This window comes from Mustela nivalis (assembly GCF_964662115.1).
Source record: "Mustela nivalis genome assembly, chromosome: 10".
Taxonomy (NCBI): domain Eukaryota; kingdom Metazoa; phylum Chordata; class Mammalia; order Carnivora; family Mustelidae; genus Mustela; species Mustela nivalis.
This window is the reverse complement of record NC_139029.1, coordinates 44,200,989-44,222,417: the sequence shown is the minus strand read 5'-3', so window position 1 is coordinate 44,222,417 and position 21,429 is coordinate 44,200,989. Positions and strand designations below refer to the sequence as shown.

Here is a 21,429-nt window from a genome sequence, read left to right as displayed (position 1 = left end):
CACGTGCTGTTGCTCTCTCGCTCTCTCTCTTCTCTCTCTCTCTCTCTCTCTCTCTCTCCATCTCAAATAAATAAATAAATCTTAAAAACAAACAAACAAACAAACCAGACTCACACTTGGTGCATCAGGCTTGCAAATGAGTGCTCACTGCACTGGGTGCTTTGCTCATATGGCTGTAAGGTAGTATTAGGTTATTGTCACTGCACTGTCTCATGGCCTGGTGAGGCTGCCCGGAATGGGGAGGGGGTGAGGGGCAGCAGTGGGCTGGGCCTCAAGAGAGAAGGCTGGCTGGAGTAAAGGAGAAATTGCTCACCTCCGTTCTGTCCCTCTGTCCCTACTAAATGTTGGTCCCTGTAAGAAATTCAGGTGCTGGCATCTAGAAGACAGGTGGGAATGTGGGTTTGGAGCTTGCGAGGGGTGTGGGAAGTAAATAGGATGACTCCAGTGTCCTCTCAAAGAAGGTGAAGGAAACAGAAGAAGACCGTGGACAGAACATCAGAGAATACCTCCAGGTAGGATTCAGAAAGCAAAGGCTGACCGAGTCGGGAAAGCAGGAGAACCAGGAGAGTGACAGAGGCACGAGAAGGGCAACTTCTTCAGGAAGGAAGAGGCAGTGAGATAGGCAGCCACATTGAGGCAGGACTGTTGGAGTTGGTGAGTCCTTAAGGACTTTACCTTCGTGAAAGTATGTCATGTCGTTAACTCTCCTGGTGGCCTTGGTTGTGGCTGTCTCAGTCTAAGCGAATTTGGAACCAGATTTTCCAGTCTGTGGACTGTCAGTGTCCTGGTTGCCTCGGAGATTCTGCACGTCTCATTGATTTCTTTCCTGAGACCGAGTGAAAGAATGGGCTTTCCCCACCCGGAATCCCCTTAACTTCCACCAGACTCATACACTCCCTCCATAACATGGCTCTGACCGTGTTATAATCATGTCCCTGACCAAAGACATCCTTAAGGCCCCCAGAGAAACACTAGGCTGGCTTTCAGAACCCTCCAGAGTCTGAGCCCAGACTGCGTGGGTGCTGAAATGTGGTAGAAAGAACATGGAGGTTGGGGTCATACAGGCACGTCTGTCTTCAGACCTCACCACTCCCTGGGCTCAGCTGTTCATCGGACTTGGACAGCTCGTGCCCCCCCCCCCCACTGCTGAATCTCAGCTTCTTTTCTGCACATGGACATCATTGGAGAGTGCCTTGTACCATTTCTGGCTCATGAGGGATGCCCAGTAATGTGAGACAGTCAGCACTGAACAGAATTCAATAAAGGCCCATTTCCAGCAGGTTTAATGACCTTGATTTTGCCTTGAATCCTGGCTGAGGGTGGTCTTCCATGCCTCCCACTTCATGTAAATTGTACATGTCATTGGAGACCTGGCTTCAGCCCCACCTCTTCCTGAAAACCCCGTGCAGGGACCTTGCTTCAAAATCCTGTTTCTCTCCTCCCAACCTCTAGGACACTGCCTAGTATAATATATAAGCTAGTTATGCCTGAGCTGACCTGGGCCATGACTTCTATTGTTCCTGACTTGCTTTTCCACCTTGATTTCTTGTTTCCCTTTTCAGAGGTTTATGTATTACTTCCCCGACTTGATTGTAAATTCCTTGAGGGTAGAGAGTGGCCTTATAATTTATTGTACCTATAATTTGTAACTCTTTTTTCTTTTTTCCCCTTTCTTTCTTTTTTCTTTTTATCTTTCAGTTCTTTGGAGGACAAGATTTAGTAGCGAAAACATGTTATTGGGAGTTGTGGGTTTGAAATAATCCACGGGGAAATCAAGATTGTGTGACACGGAAGAAGTTACTTTTCTACTGTGAACATTACTTTCCTCATCTCTAAAACTGAAAAAAAAAAATAATACTACCAACCTCTTAGGGTCACTGATGGCATATACATTGCATAACTCATCCTTAATTCCAGTGTCTTTTACCTCTTTCCCTGACCTTAGAGGACAGGTGTACAGTAATGAGTATTTCCATTTTGTCAAGATTCCTTTAAAAGATTTGCTCTAGATTCCTTTGCATCACTTAGTACCTGGTAGGAATGCCCCCTTGTCCATGCAGCCATCCCTGTCCCATCCATCAGAATGCAGTGATTGATTTTTGGAGCTGTCTTTGCACATGGGTGACGCCTTCCTTAATGAAGCATTCCCTTTTATGAAAATGTCTTTCTTCCACTGGACTGAGGACCTCTTAAAGGGAGCGATTCTGTCTTATTCGTCTCCTCGAGAGAGCAACTTAGGTAGAGTGGGAGACATACAGAGAGGTCGAAACAAAGCTGAGTGGATCCTGGGATGAATCCTATCTCCTTATTGGCTCCTTGGAACCTTGGGCAGGTTCCTTAACCTCATCTGCACAAAGTGAGGTCATAAGAGATAGGGCTGGTGAATGGGCTAAAGGAAAAGTAATGTATATGAAGATGTCTATCGCAATACCGAGAGCTTAGCAGGTATGTAATAAATGGTAGCGCTAGCCACTGGTACCATGTCAGTCACATAAAAGATGCTGATAAAATGTTGAGTGAATTAAAAGATATTTAATTATCTATTTATTTGATAGTGAGAGAGAAAGAGAGAGGGAGAGAGAATGAGAGAGAGCACAAATAGAGTAGAGGGAGAATCAGGTTCCCCGCTGAGCAGGGGCCCTAATGTGGGACTCCATCTCAGGACCCTGGGATCATGACCTAAACCAAAGACAGACGCTTAACTGTCTGAGCCACCCAAGCGCCCCTAAAGTTAAAGAGATTTAATGCTTATTCCTGTTTTCCATTGACCTGTTACATCCTAGGATTGCTGACTATCCAAATTTGTTACATAGTCTTCCTGGAATTTTACTACAGTGCTCTCAGAAGCATTCAGAGCAGGCTTGCGGCTACACTGAGATCTTTGGAGGGGAGGTGCTTTGTTGAAATCAGCAAGGCTATGCAGCTATTCATGCTTTTGTTATCGGATCAAAAAGACCGGTCTGTATTTTTTTGTTGATATAAAAGGGACGAAAAGAAGTTGTTTAGGAAATAATTCACTCTTGCATATTAAATTCACTGAAAGTTAAGCCGTTCAAGGAGATGAGCTACAAAAATTAGACTGTTTGAGGTCTGAGATCTTAGTGATGAAATGTGGAGGGAAATCCTCTAAACTCCATTCTTTCTCTTTTTGTGGGTTTTATTAGCAGATAGGAAGTTGGGGAGTGGGGAAAACTGGGACAAAGCACCCAGCCAATTGGGTGCAGCCATGAACATCCCTTCTCTTCAGCAAACATTCGGTGACTGTCTCTCCTCTATCCGGCAGTGAGCAAGGAGCCAGATAGACAGAAATTCACATCCATTATTAACGAAAGTCTTCTAGTTACAAGGAACAGAAGCCAACTTGAATGGGTTTAAATATGACACAGGGACATATCAATAAGGACTCAGAGGTGTCTCGTGGAATTTTAGGAAGAACATGTGTGAGCTGAGCCTCTGCAAGGATGACCCAGAAGAGTTGGACTCACCAAGGACTCCAGCAATACTTGTCTCTGTGGTCACTTCTTCCAGAATGTCTTTCCCCTTTGCCTTTTTTCCCATAAGATTGACTTTCTCTTCCTCAAGCAGGAAAAGAGGGCGCCCCAGAAATTCTACAATCTTGTGTTGAGATTCTGGTCACACAGACAAAGTGACTCCCCTCTCTGCTTCAATTCTTAATTCCCAAGAGTGGGTCTCTAATCATCACAGCTTGGACCTGGTATCCCCATCCAGTTTAATTAAGAGAGGCCTGAGGGTGGGGTCCTATTGTATAAAAGTGTCCACAGTGAGGACGCTGCCGTGTGGGAGAGGGCAGTGGGCTGGGACTCCGTCCCTGAGACTAGGCACACAATTCAGGAGGTGTCAGCTCTGGATGAATGAGACAAGGTCCCACCTCTCACTCCATTGGAGAGATAGAAGCAATATCAAATCAATAAATAAGTAAAACCAGAAACCAAAAACGTGCCCCTTTCCTATGAGGAAAATCATGCTGGGAAGAAGCCAGGGCTTTTCAGCAGGGACATGGTTCAGTCTGAGCTCCGGTGCTCATGTAAACCAGAGGGTTTACACTACAAAACTGCCATTTGTGTAGCGGCTGTGTGCTGGCCACTTCCTTATTCCATTCCCAGACTTCAAGGTAGGTTTTGTCTATTTTGTATCGTGAGTAAGGATATGACGGGGACTCAGCAAGGACGGGCACCCGGATGGCAGAGGGGGCATTCCGAGGTTGCCTCTCTCCATTCCTGAATCCCACACGCCCTGCACACAGCAGGGATGTGAAAGTCACCAGGTTCCACCAGCTTTGTGGCCATCACTGATTAGGACGATGGTGTATCAGGAAGGGACTCTGCCTTCCACTCAGGTCCTGAAGCCAAAATCCATTGTTGTACTTGCTTCCTCCCTTTTCCTGCCTCATGCAGGGGCGGACAGACTATGGGGAAACTCTATCTGCCTTTCCTCCTCCCGGGTCTGTTTTGATGCTGCGCCCCCCGCCCCTTCCTGTCTGTAGCCCTCATTCTCATCCCACCTTGCAGCTGAACTATACAATGACTCTGGCTTCAACTGTGTCACACCCTTTGGCTGCAGAACCATCAGAGAAGTTTTCACGATAAGTGAGTCGTGTGCCTGCCTGATGGCCCCCAAAGGTTCTCACTAGCACTTGAAGCCAAATCCCATACACCTTGCCCTGCCTCCTAAAGAATCGTGGGAAGGATCCCTATCTCTCTCTTCACAGCCACATCCCATCTCCTCCTCCCCCTCGATTTTTCCAGTCCCATCACACAGGCTTCTCTGTGTTTTGTAAACAGACCAAACACATTCCCTCCTGGCGCGCGACTGCCCTTTTCTCGTGGTTCATGTCTCCTTTCAAATGTCATTTCTATAGAAGTGCCTTTGTGGGCCAGCCTGTCTAAATGAATCCTTCCCCCCACCCCCTCTCCGTCACTCTTCATTTCATCAGAATGTTTTATCATCTCCATAACACTTTTCCCTATCTGGAATGATCTTGTTCATTATTTATTTACTGGCTTACTATCTTCCTTCCCCTTTTAGATCAGAAGCTCTAGGCGAGCAGGGACTTGCTTTTCTCCCTGTGGTTCATGACGGTACCTGGGTCCCCTGCGGCCAGTGCTACGTAGGAAGCATCCGACACATGTTTGTGGCATGGATGAATATTTGGCATACTCTGTTAGAGACCCAGGGGTGTCAGGGCTGGGACCGTGCCCTTGCATTCATTACTAGCGATGTCGGGGGGCACTTAGTCACTGTCTCTTCTGGCACATTCCACTTAAAACCTCCATCACTGAGATTTATCTCTGAGTTTAATCAAATGTAATTTATATTGCAGCCTTCTCAGTAAATAATTGATTTGCCCTCTCTGTTGTCTTCATCACAAATACTTCTTTGTACTCTAAAGAAATAATTTAATCAGTCGATAGTATACACAGCCCTCTTGTTTAGAAGGCAGATGGAAGATAAAGCCTGAGCCTTGCTCGCAACCAGAATATACCAGGACCAAAATAATCTCCCTTAAAAAATAGTCTGCAAACAAGTTGGCAACAGAGACACCCAATTAAATCCTCTTGTTTTTTTTCCCTAATGGAGATGACCCCATGGAAGTTGTAGCTGCGCAGAAGGAAGTTCTTGGCCAATTGCAGGCTGCGTGTGAAAATAGAAACCCTTGTCCATCTGTGGTTTAATTAACCTCTGTCTGGGTCCGAGAGCAGGCTTTCACATCCCAAGTGTTCATGCACATTGGGTGAGAGCTCCAAACTGGGGGTTCGGCTGCCGTGGGCTGCACTATGACCCCAGCTCGCCGAATAAATCCCATTCTCCTGCTTCTCTCTCCTCTGCTCCCAGTCCACCGGCTTCCCATGGGCAATAGGGCCCGAGCTTACAAGGATTCTTTTGTAATCCAAATCATACAGACAACTTTCCCTCGCTCTCCTGTGCTTCTTCCAAAGAAAGACATCGGGAGAGGTGCGTTTGTTTTCAGACATTTGTCTGTTTCGAGCCCGCACTTTTCTGGAGTGGAAGAGGAGGAGGGAAGATAATGAAGCATCAATCCTGATACTCTACAGAGGCATCCTCACAGGGAAGAATCCATTCCTCTACTGCTTTCGGAGGGGTGTTCCCTATCGTATTTGTTGGCACTGTTTTTAACTGGAAACATCGTTAACTGTCTGATGATGAGGGGGATTGGTTAGATGAATTATGATATGTCTCTGGTGTGATGGGATATTATGCAGCCACTAAGAATCATGTCACAAAAAATACCAATATGGAGAAAAGGTATAATGCACTGCCAAATGGAAGAAGCAAGCTGCAGGCTTAGAGCATGAGAACATTTTTTAGAAGTGGGTGTTCGGGGGTGCCTGGGTGGCTCAGTGGGTTAAAACCTCTTCCTTCAGCTCGGGTCATGATCCCAGGGTCCTGGGATTGAGCCCCTACATTGGTCTCTCTGCTCAGCAGGGAGCCTGCTTTCTCCTCTCTCTCTGCCTGCCTTTCTGCCTACTTGTGATCTCTGTCTGTCAAATAAATAAATAAAATCTTTAAAAAAAATAGGTATTTAAAAAAAAAAAGAAGAAGAAGTTGGTGTTCGTGTATGTATACACTTAGGAAAAAGTTTGGAAGAGCAACTACTCCCGTGAAGCCATTGATTACCCTCCCCGGGAGGTATTCTGGGTGACTATCCCCCCCCCCTTTTTCCCTCTCTTGCATTTTCCAAATTGTAAGGTTTGAGCATGCTTCACTTTGTAACTAGAAAGGGGAAAAACAAAACAAAACAAAACAAAAACCCAGTTGTTGTAAAGAATGGAAATAGAAAAGGTTTAAAAATGTATGTGTTATTTTTTATCGGAAAACAAGATTGTCTTCACTTGTCATCTGCTTTCAGGGTTTGTAAATGCCTAGTGTCTGCTGGATGTGCATTTGTTGCCGCAGCGGTGGTGGGGGTGGCGGGGGGCCGTCTCGGGACTTTCAGAAAAGCAAACCCCACCATACCTCCCAGATCCGGTGGTAGTGAGGATGCCCTTGGGTTGCTGGTTGCTCCACTCATTCCTGCAGACTCACCTGCGCGAGACGCCCGGGGAATATTCAATACGTTTGCCAGGGGCCTTCGCCATGCATTTGGTGAGAGGGAGTTCACCCTGGATGTACCTTCTCGAACAGGCTTCATCTCACGGGATGTCAGCATCACTGTACATTATGTGAGCTTTGGATGCTGCCTCCGAGCCTTCCTTCTGTCATTGTTCGGCTATCGCAGGCAGGCACATGGTGGCTTGCCTCTCCACATCATGACTCCCTTGTTTTGCAGAGTACTCTCACTCAAATGCATTTATTTTGTGCAGGGCTTTGATCAGGTTTCCAGGAAACCAATGGCAGACCCAGAGATCTCATCAGGGAAGGCCCCAGAATCAGCGCCAATGGGGAGTGCAGGTGGCAGGACTGGACAGAGCCAGGAGGTGGGCTTTGATGTAGCCACAGCCAGGACCTCAGCTGACCCCACGTTACCCACGGAGCCCTGTCCTGTCCTTCAGCATTGTCCCAAATCTGCAAATTGAGGCCGGGGGCTTGAACTTTTATACCCATATGTATAATCACCCCTGCTGATGGAAGGTGAGCTACCGGGGCCCCAGGGAGTGAGGTGAGAGTCACTCCATTGTCTCTCCCACATATACAGGAGGAGTACGTGTTACTAAATTTGTGTTTGTTTTTCTCCTGTTACTCTGTCCTTTATGATAGGAGGGTCTAAGCCAAGAACCTATAAGGATAGAGAAAATGATGATTTTTTTTTTCTCTCCCCCAACACCATCATTGAAGTAAAACATCATTTCTGATACCATCACAAAACAAAAACCAAAGCTTTGGGTCATTCAAGTGCTCAAAGAAATACTTAAATCTGTACTTAAATGCTTCTGAAGAACATTTAGGCTTTTAAAAGTTATAGGGCACTTTAGTTACACAGCCCTGCAGAAAATTGTTTGTTAGTGTTATGGATCAAAACATACCAGGGGGTGAAGTGAGGTCAATAGGACTCTTTTTGGTGGAAGGCGATTTCTTTCTTTCTTTTTTTCTTTTAATATTTTATTTATTTATTTGACACAGAGAGAGAGATCACAAGTAGGCAGAGAGAGAGAGAGAGGGAGGCAGGCTCCCTGCTGAGCAGAGAGCCAGATCCAGGCCTTGATCCCAGGACCCTGAGATCATGACCTGGGCTGAAGGCAGAGGCTTAACCCACTGAGCCACCCGGTCCCCCTGGAAAGCGATTCCTGAGAGCCACTCACCCTAGAACCTTCCTAGGCCAGCGTGTCACCTTGGGGAGATGAGCCTTCAGACCTGAAACAGGGTCTGGGAGACACACCTCATAGTCTGCAGTCCACGGGAAAGGGATGAAAATATTATCAACATGAGATACTGGCCAGGAGCTGCCCAGTGCTTCAAATAACACGACTGCATTGATAGTAATCATACAAGGGGAGTGTTGCTGTCTTCCTTTGCAGGGAGAAGTGACTTTCTCTAGGCTAAAAGGCTTCTGAATGTCAAAGCCAGCTGAGAAGGCCCATCCCAACACTGTTCTTCTCCCTTCCTTGCACCGCCCTGCCCCCACACCTTTGATATTTTATCTGCACCCTCTGCCTTCCTCCATGCAGCGTGGCTCCCCTAATACAACACTTTTGGTTGCAAATGACAGAAAAAAAAAAAAAATGCTGGGGCTGTGGCTTCAGACCAGCCCTCCCCACTCCCTCCATGCTCCTGCTTCTTACCCAGCCCAAATCTTCAGAATCTCCTCCTTGAAACTTCTTCGGATCAAGACCACGTGCTGTTTGGCACTCCTGGCTCTGCCCTGTCCCAGCTCTCTCGGGCCAGTCTCTACCCTCCCAGAGCCTCCGTGCTCTCATCTGTAAGAGGCTAACGGTGCGTGCCGCGCTCAGCCGTTACGAGGAGTGAAAGCACGATCGAGAAGGAAGTACGTATCTTTTAAAGCCTGGTCCGTGCTTTGGTCTGACACTCGTGGCAACGCACGCTAGTTTAGCTTGTCCCCTGACCTGCTGGAAGAAGACACAAGCCCCACCATAAACCACTCATGAAGCCAGTTGTGTGTGGGGTCCGCAGGCTCTCAGGGAGCAGGCATGGACCAATACAGCTGTGGAGGGGAAGCTGGACTGGAGGGTCCCAGACAGGCCACGGTAGCAGGACACGCCAGGCTCCTCCGTCTCCACAGAGGATTACAGATATCTTCACATTCTTAAAACCGGGAGGTTTCTGTGTTTGCCCACAGGGAGGAAAACAGAAAGAAACAGGAAGAAGTCTTAGTAGACCTTAAATAAAATGGAAATGAAAGAAAGACAAAGTATCTGAGCATAAGGATTGGGTCCCTCATATGAGGGTCACCAAAGGTCCCTGCTTTACACTTCACTTGTTCCTAGTCTGACTCAGCCTCCGAATCCTAGGCCAGTCTTTGAAAATGCAGATTCCCAGACTCTCGAATTAGAATCTTTGGAATCTTAGTACTTGACTTGGCCAGGGAAGATGCCCGTGGATTCCAGATGCTCTTTACAGACAGTCCTTTTCGAAAGTACCAGTGAAGAACATCTCTTTAAGGGAATGTGTGCATGAATAATAGGTTGAATATTATTTGGTTCTTTAATTAGTTTACCTTTTAGCAGTAATGACAGCAACCATGTTCATAAAAGCACATTTTAACAGCCCCCTAAGTGTGTTGTTCCCCTTATTCTGCTCGCTACCCGGCTAGTTAATTACACAAAATCAGCATTCTCTCCTACGCAGCCAGTATACGTAATTATTTGTCCATTGCAAATCAACACCTGGATAATTGCATGATAGAATTCTAAATAAAATAAGTTATCTCTGCTGCTGGGCTCTGAAATTCCCCCCACAATCTGTTCTTAAATTGGACAACCTAACAGACAATAGAGCTCTTTCGGCAATGGGCAGAATCTTGTCGGACAGGCAGCGGGAGAAAAAAACCTCTTTGAAATGTTCTTATCATCAAGATGGATGGCCTGGTGATTCAGATAGATATGCAGGAGGAGGGAGGGTGTCTCAGTTTGGGTATTGTGTTAATAATTCATAAGGTGATCTCCCGACTGCCTTCAGGAAGGAACATCCTGTTCCTAATTGCACCCTTATTCCCAGGCAACCACAAGTATTTCCCAAACAGCTGGGGCCATCACTCCTACTGCAATAGGCTTTGCTATGGTTAGCTTTGGGCCACTGGTGCTTAATGCGAAATATATTATTTGGGGAGGAGGAAAGTAATAAATATGTACTGAATGACTGTGTTGTGCCAGGGAGTGTGCTAAGAGTAAAATGTGTGTTGTTTCATCTAATCCTTCTCACTGTCCTCGAGAGCAGTGCAGTTAACGACGGTGTTCTGCAGATGGAGAACGAACACTCAGGGAAGAGAAATAACCTTCCCTATATTAGACACACATGAAGTCACAGAGCTCCTGAAAGGTCATTGGACTCCAAAGAGTTAGACACCGTGCTCCTCACTTGTGTGACCTTGTGCCACTGACCTCACTTCCCTGTGCCCCCCTCGCCCCCCGCAAGATATTGTGAGTCCTCAGTAAGACAGTTTATGAAACTGGAACAGGCTTGTCTTCAGGGATCATCCCAGCTTTCTTCCCTTCCTTCCAAATCCTGGCCGCCATTATATGGACTAAATATTGGTGTCTTTCTGTCTTGCCCCCAGACACCCTAGAAAATTCATACCTTGAAGCCTTAGCTCCCCAGTGTGACGGTACTGGAAGTGGGGCCTTTGGGAGGTAATTAGGTTTAGATTAAGTCATGAGAGTCTACCCGTGATGGGATTAGTGCCCTTGTACGAAGAGGGATAGATCCCACACACACGCACTCTCTGTCTACAGTGGGAAGACACGGCAATCTGCAAACCCAGAAGAAAGCTCTCACCCAGAACAGAATCAGCCAGCACGTTGGTCTTGGACTTTGGACCCCCGAGACTGTTGTTCAAGCCCCCACCCTATGGGATCTTTGTTCCAGTAGCCCTAGCTGACTGAGACACTTCCTGAGACGTTTCAGTATCCATCCAAACCTACACGTGAGGGCTCAGCTCACTGGGAGGAATTTGTTGAAGTTGACCTCTGCCAGACAGGGAAATACTCTTCCCTATCAGAAGTTAAAAAAGAACTCACAGTCAGGCTGAGCACAGCAACACACTCAGCTTGGCTCTTGCGTGTGTTCCTGTGGCCGGGCTCATTACAATCTGTGATGAGTCGGGTGGATAAAGGGAAATTAACCTTGGGTGTGACATAGCTTTTATTTGGCCTATAGCCGTCTTCAACGAACAGCCTGAAGTGGGAGGCCTCGTGTTATTCTCGTGGATTCTACCTCTCTACTCAGTGTCATAAAAAAATGCGAATTGCCTGCTTCCTCTGGACCCTGACTTCTGATAGGGGTGCTTGTTAGTTGGAGCTTCTGCAAGGTCACTCCCCGCGTGGGACCGTAACATCACCGGCAGCACCTTCTACTCCAAGACAGGGTCTCGGTGTTCTTCCTGACAGCAGCTTTGAGGACTGTTCAGAACAGGGGAGTTTGCTCAGTGCCCCCTGGGGACTGCTGCAATTTAAATTCCAAGGAGAGACATTTCCTGGGTTGTAAGGGGAGCAGGTTTGTGATGAGGTTGAGAAAGGCTCTTCCTTAATGGCTCAACGCAAAGGCAACATTAAAATAACCGTGGGTGTGACATTGACTTTATCCTATTAGGGATTTTATTCCTTGGAGACTAAATGAATTACACTGACAGAATGGATTTGAAATAGGGTCTGTATGGAAGGGGTGTTCCATGACCCCTTACACTTCCCTGTAGTGATTCTGACTCTGGGAGTCCACTTGTCTCTTTTGAGTAAAGAAATAAATTCATTCATTTATTCAGTTATTCAGTAGACCTCGGTACCGCCAGTCCACTCTGTGCCAGGCACCATGCTAGTTCAGAAACCAGAGATGAATCCGTTCAGCCCCCACCCCCGTGGAGCTCAACTGCAGAGAAGGAGGCATGAGGACAAAGTCAGTGAGGTGTCACAGATGCCGTGTCAGGTGCTGTGAGGGGATAGTGTGCTAGAAAATGCTGTGCCCTGGTACCTTGGTGAACAATTCCATCATAGCTCTCTACATTCTGGAACTTACAGACTAAGCAGAAGGCTGGATTTAAACAGATTATTACAAATGAGATTGAGTCCTCGTGAGAATGCAAGGGGGGAGTATCAGGAGAATATTATGGAAGCATTTCCGAGGGGACCTCCCAGATAGACCCTTGGGATCAGAGGAGCCCTGGGCATATGGTACTGTGCTGAGACCTCAGGTGTGGAGTGAGGAGTGGGGTGTGGAGATGGACAGAGACAGGGCAAGACAGTGCCCTTCAGCCCCAGACAACAGCAGGGCAAAGCTGTAGAACATAGCCTGCCTTGCACACGTGAGCTCCGATTGGCCAGTCACTGGCCTATGTTGCTGTCTGTGTGTCATTTCTTTGACCTACACGGTGACCCAGTATGGGAACAGTGGTTATTAGCTACTCTTCAGAGGAGAAAGACACTGTAGCAGACATGGAAGGATCTTACCCAACACAACACAATGAGGAGAATGTGTGGGAGAGCTGGGACCAGAATGCAGATCCTTGGAATCCAGAGCTCTCGTTCTGGGCCATTGAACCCTCTTGCCTTCCAGTGGAAGATCTCAGGTCTTGGCCTGGTACAAGAGAGATTCTCTTCCTAGCTCAGTTTGCACTAATTTTACTTACCTCTCTGGCTTTGGGTTCTTCATTCATAGAATGATGACAGTGCCTATTTCTGGTAGCCCTGGAGGAGTAAGGGGGAGAAGGTCTCAGAAGGTCAGGCACAGTGTATGTGTTTATAGGATACTTGTCTTTAAGAGTAAGATAGCTGCGAGTTTGCTGCAGTCTCCATAAGGGGTCTACTCAAATAGCTGTGACACAAAGTAAGACATGGCAAGTGCCCTAACCGAATATGGAGTAAGGTGGACCAATGCCAAAGGGCTTTTAGCCAAAGCATGACTTTTGTCATAACACCTGGGCTCAAACTCAGGCTGTCATATTTGCCTATGTCAGATTTTCTTCCTTTTTATTATTATTCTAAGATTTCATTATTTTGTTTTTAAGCAATCTATGCCCAGGGTGGGGCTCGAACTCACAGTCCCGAGATCAAGAGTTGTACGCTCTTCTGACTGAGCCAGCCAGGTGTCCTGACGATGTCGGATTTGAATAGTTTCTTCCACGAAGATATATGCAAAGGAAAAGCGAGCACAAGAAAAGATGCTCAACATCATCAGTCCTGAGGAAAACGCAAAACAAAACTCCAATATCGCTAAACACTCATAAGGCCGGCTAATGCAAAAAAGACAAACAGAAGTATTTGTCTAAAGATGAACAGAAATATTGGCAAGAAAATCTAGTAGAGAAGCTGAAATCCTCATACTTTGCAGGCAGGATGATAAACCGGTTACAGTCACTTTGGAAAAACACTAATAGTTTCTCAGAAATTTAAACATAGAGTTACCATATGACCCAGGATTATACCTAGGAGAAAGGGGTACTTGGCGAGAAATGGTGTGACACTAAGAATCGGCAAATCCATCGACAGCAAATGGACTAGTGCTTGCCTAGGCTGGTTTCGGGGAGATGGGGAGTGACTGCTGATGGGCGCAGGGCTTATTTTGGGAGTGAAGGTAATGTTACGCAGTTAGCTAGTGATGATGGCTGGACAACTCTATGAATGTACTAAAACCAGTGAATTATATTCCTCAGAAGAGCGAATTGAATGGTATGGAAATTATATCTCAGTAAAGCTGTTAAAGATTCCAGTTCTGCTGTTGATGTTGGTCACTGACATCATCTTCCATAAAACAGGGCAGGTGGCAGAGTCTAACTTATAGAGCAGCGGGAGGGCTACCTTGCACAGAAAATCTTGGCACAGTGATTGGTAGAGTGAATGGTCGAGAACTGAGAGTGACAGTGTTGGTGATTTTCCTAAAGCCCGTGTCCCTTCTTTCGTCCATCCTGAAGCGTAGGGTCAATGGGGCTTTCAGCAAAAAAGGCTGGGGATTCATGATGACTTGGACACATGAAGACTGACCCTTATGCTACTACCCTCACATCATATGTGTCTCTGATGAAACAGCCTTATGGCTCCTATGTCTGTTATTTATTTCTTTACTAATATAATGGAGACCTTGCTCAAGATGTGCTCATGAAAAATTACCCTTTTAATGGTGGAGCATTTAATGAGAAACCAGATTATCTACTGCGTAAGTGCCCTTCATACATATTAGCTTGGCCCTGGGTCCTAATCTAAATGGGGCTCCCTACTTTCCTCTAAATGGCCTAATATTTTCTTATTAATCTCTGCCCTCATTCACCTGGGCTGGCTCTGCCTTCTTATGAAGTGTCCTCCTTGGCAGAGCTCTGTGCCTTGACAAATGTTTCTTAAGGCTGTCTTTGTGTCTGACCCATGGACATTTTCTGGGACATGATGTGGAGGCTGGAAGCTGTTTGTTGCATTTTCAAGTTGTCTCTCCAGTGGAGTTTTAATGCTGTCAGTGTATTAGGTATTGACAGATCTGGGGCAGGTGAGTTTTGGTACCATATAAAGATGAGGAAGTCAGGGAGAGCGAGAAGCAATTCATCCTGGTGGTTAAGAGCACAAGCTTGAAAACATAGGACACCTGCAAACTAGAAGTCTGGGCTTTGGCTCAGATAGCTCTGGGTTCAGGTCACACTCAGCAGTTTTGGACAAGTTACTTGGCCTCTCAGATGTTCAGTTTAGATCCTCATTTATAAAACCGTGAATGACCACACATATGTCTAGGGTTATTTCTGGGGCTATACAAGTTGGTATGGACAATGAGCTTTAACCAGACCCTAATAAATGCTTCCTGTATAGAGCTTGGAGAAGCCCCACACAGTGAAAGGGATATGATTATGACTGAAATACTGTCCTGTGTTGAAGAGGCAGAGATGGTATCTGGAACCCATATCCTTCCAAAGAGCCAGAGCCAGCCCTAGACCGCCCCCACCCAACTTTACAAGATCATGCAGAGAGCGGTGACCTGTAGGACCACAGCTGTGGTGTTGAGCTAGATGTCTGTACAGAGTGTATCATGGCAAGTGTCTTCTTTGTTCTGTGCTTTAGTCTCTGACATCTGCCCTCACAGAATCCTGAGGCTGAATTTTTACATTGATTATAGATTCTGACTTATCATCCCTGTGTTATATCTGCTTTGTGGGATATGATTCAAAGGCTTGAATATACCAGGAGTTAGCAGGGGTGCAGTGGGATAAAGCACCAGCTGGCAGTTAAGAGTCCGACTCTGCAGACGTTTCTGCTTTGTGCCCTCCCTCCCTCAGCATCGTATCTTCTATGTGCTTCTTCACTGGGCTGGTAATAGTGGCGATAGCTGCCATTTTCTGAGAACTTAACCACGTGAATCCGTGCTTCGCACATACTCTCTCCTATAAGTTACTATTCACCATAAATCTGAACATAGATATTGTATCCATATTTGACAGATGAGGAAACTGAGGCTCAGTAGACAGTATAGTTGGTTTTCAAGTGAGAAAGCCATGATTCGAAATGAGGATGTCCCCCAAAGCTGCCGCCTTCTTACACAACTAGCGTAGCACGTTGTGCATTTTAATTTCTGGTCGCCAAAATCTCGAGCTTGTAGGGGCACAGACTTTGTCTCCTACGTCTGTTGCAGTGAGTTATAGCATCTGGCACAGAGTAGACCCTCAGTGAGGGATGACTGAATAAATAAGTGAACCGCAGGTTAATGTTTTTTCAGTTGAAAAGCATTATGGAGTGTTAACTATTGCTGCTGTTTTTCCTCTGTTTTCAGCTCCAATAAATCTCAGCCACATTATAGAAAGACCTTAGTTTGCACATCATATAGGTAAAGGGAAGTAGGCTGAGTTCTCTCTCACTCAGCTCATTCTGCCCCATGATGGCAGGCTTGATGGAGGAGGTGTTAGAAGTTCAAGTTTGTGATGTTCTGGGACGTGAGCATCAGAAGACAAGAGTGCCCCAGGTTTTAGGAACCATGGTTGCAAAGTTTATGAAAGTTTGATGATATTAGAAATTTTAATTCCTGTGCATTCTTTTTTTCTGACTGGGTGAGCTTGGGGCAAGCTCCTTGAATTCTGTGACGTTCGTACTCTTTGTCTAGAAAATGGCTATGGTTGAGGTTTTACGAAGAGTGGGGATCAAGTTTATAAAACATCTCCCAAGAAACACTCAGCTCACAGAAACTTTACTGTCCTTATTTTATGTGGATGTATTTGAATGTCTGGTTGATACATCCTAGCAAATTATTATGTTAATAATTACCGAGAAAGGCTATTGCAGGGTATGGGCTCACCATACCAAGTAGCCTCTTTCTATACACACACACGAGTTAGCGGAAGAGATATCGTAAAACCATTTTTTGATAATTGTCCCTGGGTCATTACTTGATACAAAGCAATTACTCTGGAGTCTCACTATAAAACAGCCCATGGAACTGGGTGTAAGAAGGTCTTGGACCCTGGCCAAAGTCATATGAAACGCTGGAAATGCCAAAGAGGCTCGGTGCTAATTCTACTCTAACAAGAATGTCAGACCTGAACTCTTAGTAGGTGGTGATTATTTGTTGAATACCTGGTGTGTATTAAGCTCTGTTTTGGGAGCTTAACATGTGTTGTCTGATTTAATTATCTTAATGCCCCAATGGGATTGGTTATTTTTAACTCGTTTTTTTGTTTGTTTGTTTTGTTTTTTGTTTTTCTTGCCTGAGAAAACAGAGGATCTGAGAAAACTAATTTTCCTTTGGATTTTAAAGTTTAGAATCAGAATTTTTAAATTTAATTTTTTTTTTAAATTTTTAAATTTAAATTTAAATTTAAATTTAAAAGGATAGAATCAGCCTTCTTTCCTACTCCACCCAGTGGTTTGACTTTCTTAGAAACCAGAGAAGGAAGCTCAGCACTGGAGATATTTAAAGACAATGGGACCTGCAATACCTACATACCTGAATCCTGCTTTTCTCTGTTTTTAGGTCAGGATCGCAGTGAAGCCACTTTGATAAAGAGATTTAAAGGTGAAGGGGTCCGGTACAAGGCCAAGCTGATCGGGATTGATGAGGTTTCTGCAGCTCGGGGAGACAAGTTATGTCAAGATTCCATGATGAAACTCAAGGTGCCGTGCAAGCATTTTACTTTTATTATGGGGGAAGGGAGTGATTATGATCATTATGGTAAAACTTTTTACTTATTCATTTATTAGTAAATTACATGGTTCACTGATGAATCACTGCATGTATTCATTGAGAAGAGATTTTAAGCGTTACGAAAATGTTTATTGAACACCTACTATGTGGAGATATTTTGTGGGGCCCAATTTTGTAACTTCTGAGCATATCACCTTTTACTCAATGTTCTCTTCATTGTGCAATACCTACAAAAAGAAAAGTAAAACTGTCAAATGTTATAGTCCCTCAGATTTTATGAATCTTCACCCCTCTGTTATTTTTGAGTACATTTTAAATATTTTACCATATGAGAAATATGGTAAAAGATGATGTGTTAAGATAAAAGCTAATTTTACTCATTCTTATCATTCCTATTAATGTTTCCAAACACGATGTAAAAGAAAAATATTTTTTAAAGTAATACATATGAGATTGTGGGATTTGGACATATCACAGAGAGGTTTCTGAAAGTAAATGCTATAAAGAAGGCCTTTTTATTGAGAAATTGAAGAAAGTAATTGGAAAAAAATTAATATACACAATAAAATTATGTTATTAAATGGCCTTTTAAAACATATAAAAAAGAGCATCATTTGTTCCCACATTTTTTTTAAAAGATTTTATTTATTTATTTGACAGAGAGAGGTCACAAGTAGGCAGAGAGGCAGGCAGAGAGAGAGGAGGAAGCAGGCTCCCTGCTGAGCAGAGAGCCCAATGTGGGGCTTGATCCCAGGACCCTGAGACCATGGCCTGAGCTGAAGGCAGAGGCTTAACCCAGTGAGCCACCCAGGCGTCCCATTGTTCCCACATTCTGGTCTTCATTTAGGCTTCATTTCTTTCTTTTAAAAAGTGATTTAAAATATTGAAAAAACAAATGAGCGAGCAGAAGTCTATACAAAATACCTTATGCATTTAACACATATAATATAGGTATCTTCCTGATTATAGAATTCACAAAATGTTCTTTGTAAAATATTTTGAAAATACAGAAAAATATAAAGAGAAAAATGAAAATCACCCATGATACACAAAGATCAGTGTCAACAATTTTATGTATAACTTATGATCTGTCTTTGTATTTTTAGGTATATGATATGAATTATAAACACATGTAATATAATTGGAATTACTATTTATATAGTCTTATATCCTTTTTTTTTCTCACCTAATATTATGTTATGAGAATTTTTTTTCATATCTTCAAATAGTCCCTCAGGATACAACTTGATCAGTGTATTTATTTTTTTTTAAGTGTAAGAAAGGAGGAACAAAAGGAAAAAAAATATATGTATATATATGCAAGGCTGGCCAAGTGCTTCCAGCTACAAACCGGGACAGTATCTGTAAAACACTCTCTATTTTACCTTTTCTTTCCTATTTGCTTAATAAATCAGAGCTATTATTTTTATTTATGCTATACAAATTGTCTCAGCAGTTTAACATGGGTATCAGATGCTAAGTGTCCTTGTAGTATGACTGTAGGAATCATCATTTTTAAAAAATCTTAATTTTCTTTCTTTTTTTAATTTTTAAAAGATTTTATTTATTTATTTGACAGAGAGAGGTCACAAGTAGGCAGAGAGGCAGGCAGAGAGAGAGGAGGAAGCAGGCTCCCTGCTGAGCAGAGAGCCCAATGTGGGGCTTGATCCCAGGACCCTGAGACCATGGCCTGAGCTGAAGGCAGAGGCTTAACCCAGTGAGCCACCCAGGCGTCCCATTGTTCCCACATTCTGGTCTTCATTTAGGCTTCATTTCTTTCTTTTAAAAAGTGATTTAAAATATTGAAAAAACAAATGAGCGAGCAGAAGTCTATACAAAATACCTTATGCATTTAACACATATAATATAGGTATCTTCCTGATTATAGAATTCACAAAATGTTCTTTGTAAAATATTTTGAAAATACAGAAAAATATAAAGAGAAAAATGAAAATCACCCATGATACACAAAGATCAGTGTCAACAATTTTATGTATAACTTATGATCTGTCTTTGTATTTTTAGGTATATGATATGAATTATAAACACATGTAATATAATTGGAATTACTATTTATATAGTCTTATATCCTTTTTTTTTCTCACCTAATATTATGTTATGAGAATTTTTTTTCATATCTTCAAATAGTCCCTCAGGATACAACTTGATCAGTGTATTTATTTTTTTTTAAGTGTAAGAAAGGAGGAACAAAAGGAAAAAAAATATATGTATATATATGCAAGGCTGGCCAAGTGCTTCCAGCTACAAACCGGGACAGTATCTGTAAAACACTCTCTATTTTACCTTTTCTTTCCTATTTGCTTAATAAATCAGAGCTATTATTTTTATTTATGCTATACAAATTGTCTCAGCAGTTTAACATGGGTATCAGATGCTAAGTGTCCTTGTAGTATGACTGTAGGAATCATCATTTTTAAAAAATCTTAATTTTCTTTCTTTTTTTAATTTTTAAAAGATTTTATTTATTTATTTGAGAGAGAGAGAGAGAGTGAGAGAGAGAGTGAACATGGTCTGGGGGGAGAGGGAGAGAGTATCTGAAGCAGAGTCTATGCTGAGCGCAAAGCCCAAAGCAGGGCTTGGTCCCATGACCGCAAGATTGTGACCTGAGCGGAAACCAGGGGTCAGCCGCTTCACTGACTAAGCCACCAAGGCACCCCAAAATATTAATCCTCAAAACAGTGTACCCATTATTTTTTTAGCTCTTATATAACCAAGCTTTGTTTTAATAGTTATGTATCTATTATAAAGTATTCTAGAAAAGGTTTTAAAGATACCCATATCATGATTTCACAGATTATCACCTTGTAAAAAGGTTAATGTTTTTTCTTCCTTCCTTCCTTCCTTCTTTTCTTTCTTTCTTTCTAATTAAGCAATGTTATGAGATTTTAGAGCACCCTACTAATGAGCTCTCTTCTGCTAAGCTCCAGTCTGATTGATAAGTAGATAACAAAGTCTGAGAGGAGGAATTCAAAAGTCCAGTCTATGACTGATAAATGCTGGGAAGAAGGACGTTACTAGGATACATGCCAGAGTGGGCATCCTGGAAAGAGATGGCCTGCCACGCTTGGTTCGTGGAGCAGTTGGATAACTGCATCCCTTCCTGTTCCCGCCAGCCCCCGTCCAGCCCCTGAGCAGGACCTGTGATCCATGCATGAGGTCAGACCAGAGGGCAGCCTCTCTAGCAGTGGGCACGTTGCAGAGAGAACCCCAAACACACTGAGCCCAGAGTCCTCAGCCTTCCTCCAGACTCCCATCAGATAGAGCCACGCCTTCTCCCCCAAAGAGACCCCACTCAGGGATAGGGATGAAGGCCAGGATCTTCATTTTTGCTGACAGTCCCTTACTGAGCATGAGGCCAGGCTGCCGACAAATACTTACTAAAGGACATCAAGAAAAATCTACCAACAGCCTGGTTCTCACCCAGAGCCACAAGTAGGTCTACTGAGGAGCTGATGCTTCTTCTCCCGGCCTCCTGGTAGAGAGCCACTCACCAGGCCCATGTCCCAGAGCACCTGATGGCCAGCTCCATTCATAGAAGCGCTGCGGTCTGAGGGGCTTGGAGCAGGAGTCTGCCTGTGCTCGCTGAAGCTTCTCCGTCTGCCTTCACGGTGACTCAAGCTAGTGGGTCCAGGCCTGGCGATGACTGCTGACTTGGAGCATGTGCATGTGTTACCTGCCGTGAGGTGCCCCATCTGTCACCCCTCAGATCTGTGAGGTCCCCAAAGCCCTGAGAATTTGTCCTGCCATGACACACTCCTGTCAGATGCACGGAGCTCGTGGAGGGGTTCTTGGTTCCCAGACAGTTGTGTTTCATTATTTGCAAATCGCAGAGAAGAATGTTGACATTTCAGCTCCCAGTGGTTTCTCTCTTTAGGAAACAGAAACATAAATGATCGATTCTCCATTTGGCCACCTGCCCAGGAAAGAAAGAGACAGAGAAGTACAAAATGCCTGTTAAACCTTGCAAAAGGGCGCACTTGTTCACATTAGGCCATATGAGAAATAAAAAGAAAATCTGCTTTCCTTTGCTAGACTCTGTGAGGCTGGTGCCTTTTCCTGTTTTAGAGAATTTTCTTCTGGATTGTAAAGATTTAAGAGGGGAAATCATATTCTAAGTATGAGTGGGCTGTTGCCTGTCCTCCAGCAATACATCATTAT

General features: G+C 44.2%; 1 protein-coding gene across 3 annotated transcripts in view; it reads left to right on the top strand.

The window, feature by feature from the left end:
• Positions 1 to 21,429, top strand: part of DAB1 (DAB adaptor protein 1) — a 1,133,179-nt gene that overhangs the window by 969,921 nt on the left and 141,829 nt on the right. For all 3 annotated transcript variants that reach the window (XM_082688114.1, XM_082688113.1, XM_082688115.1), the window contains exon 6: positions 17,080 to 17,219. In XM_082688114.1, the coding sequence (XP_082544240.1) occupies positions 17,080 to 17,219 (140 nt within the window). The remainder of the gene's footprint in view (positions 1 to 17,079; positions 17,220 to 21,429) is intronic.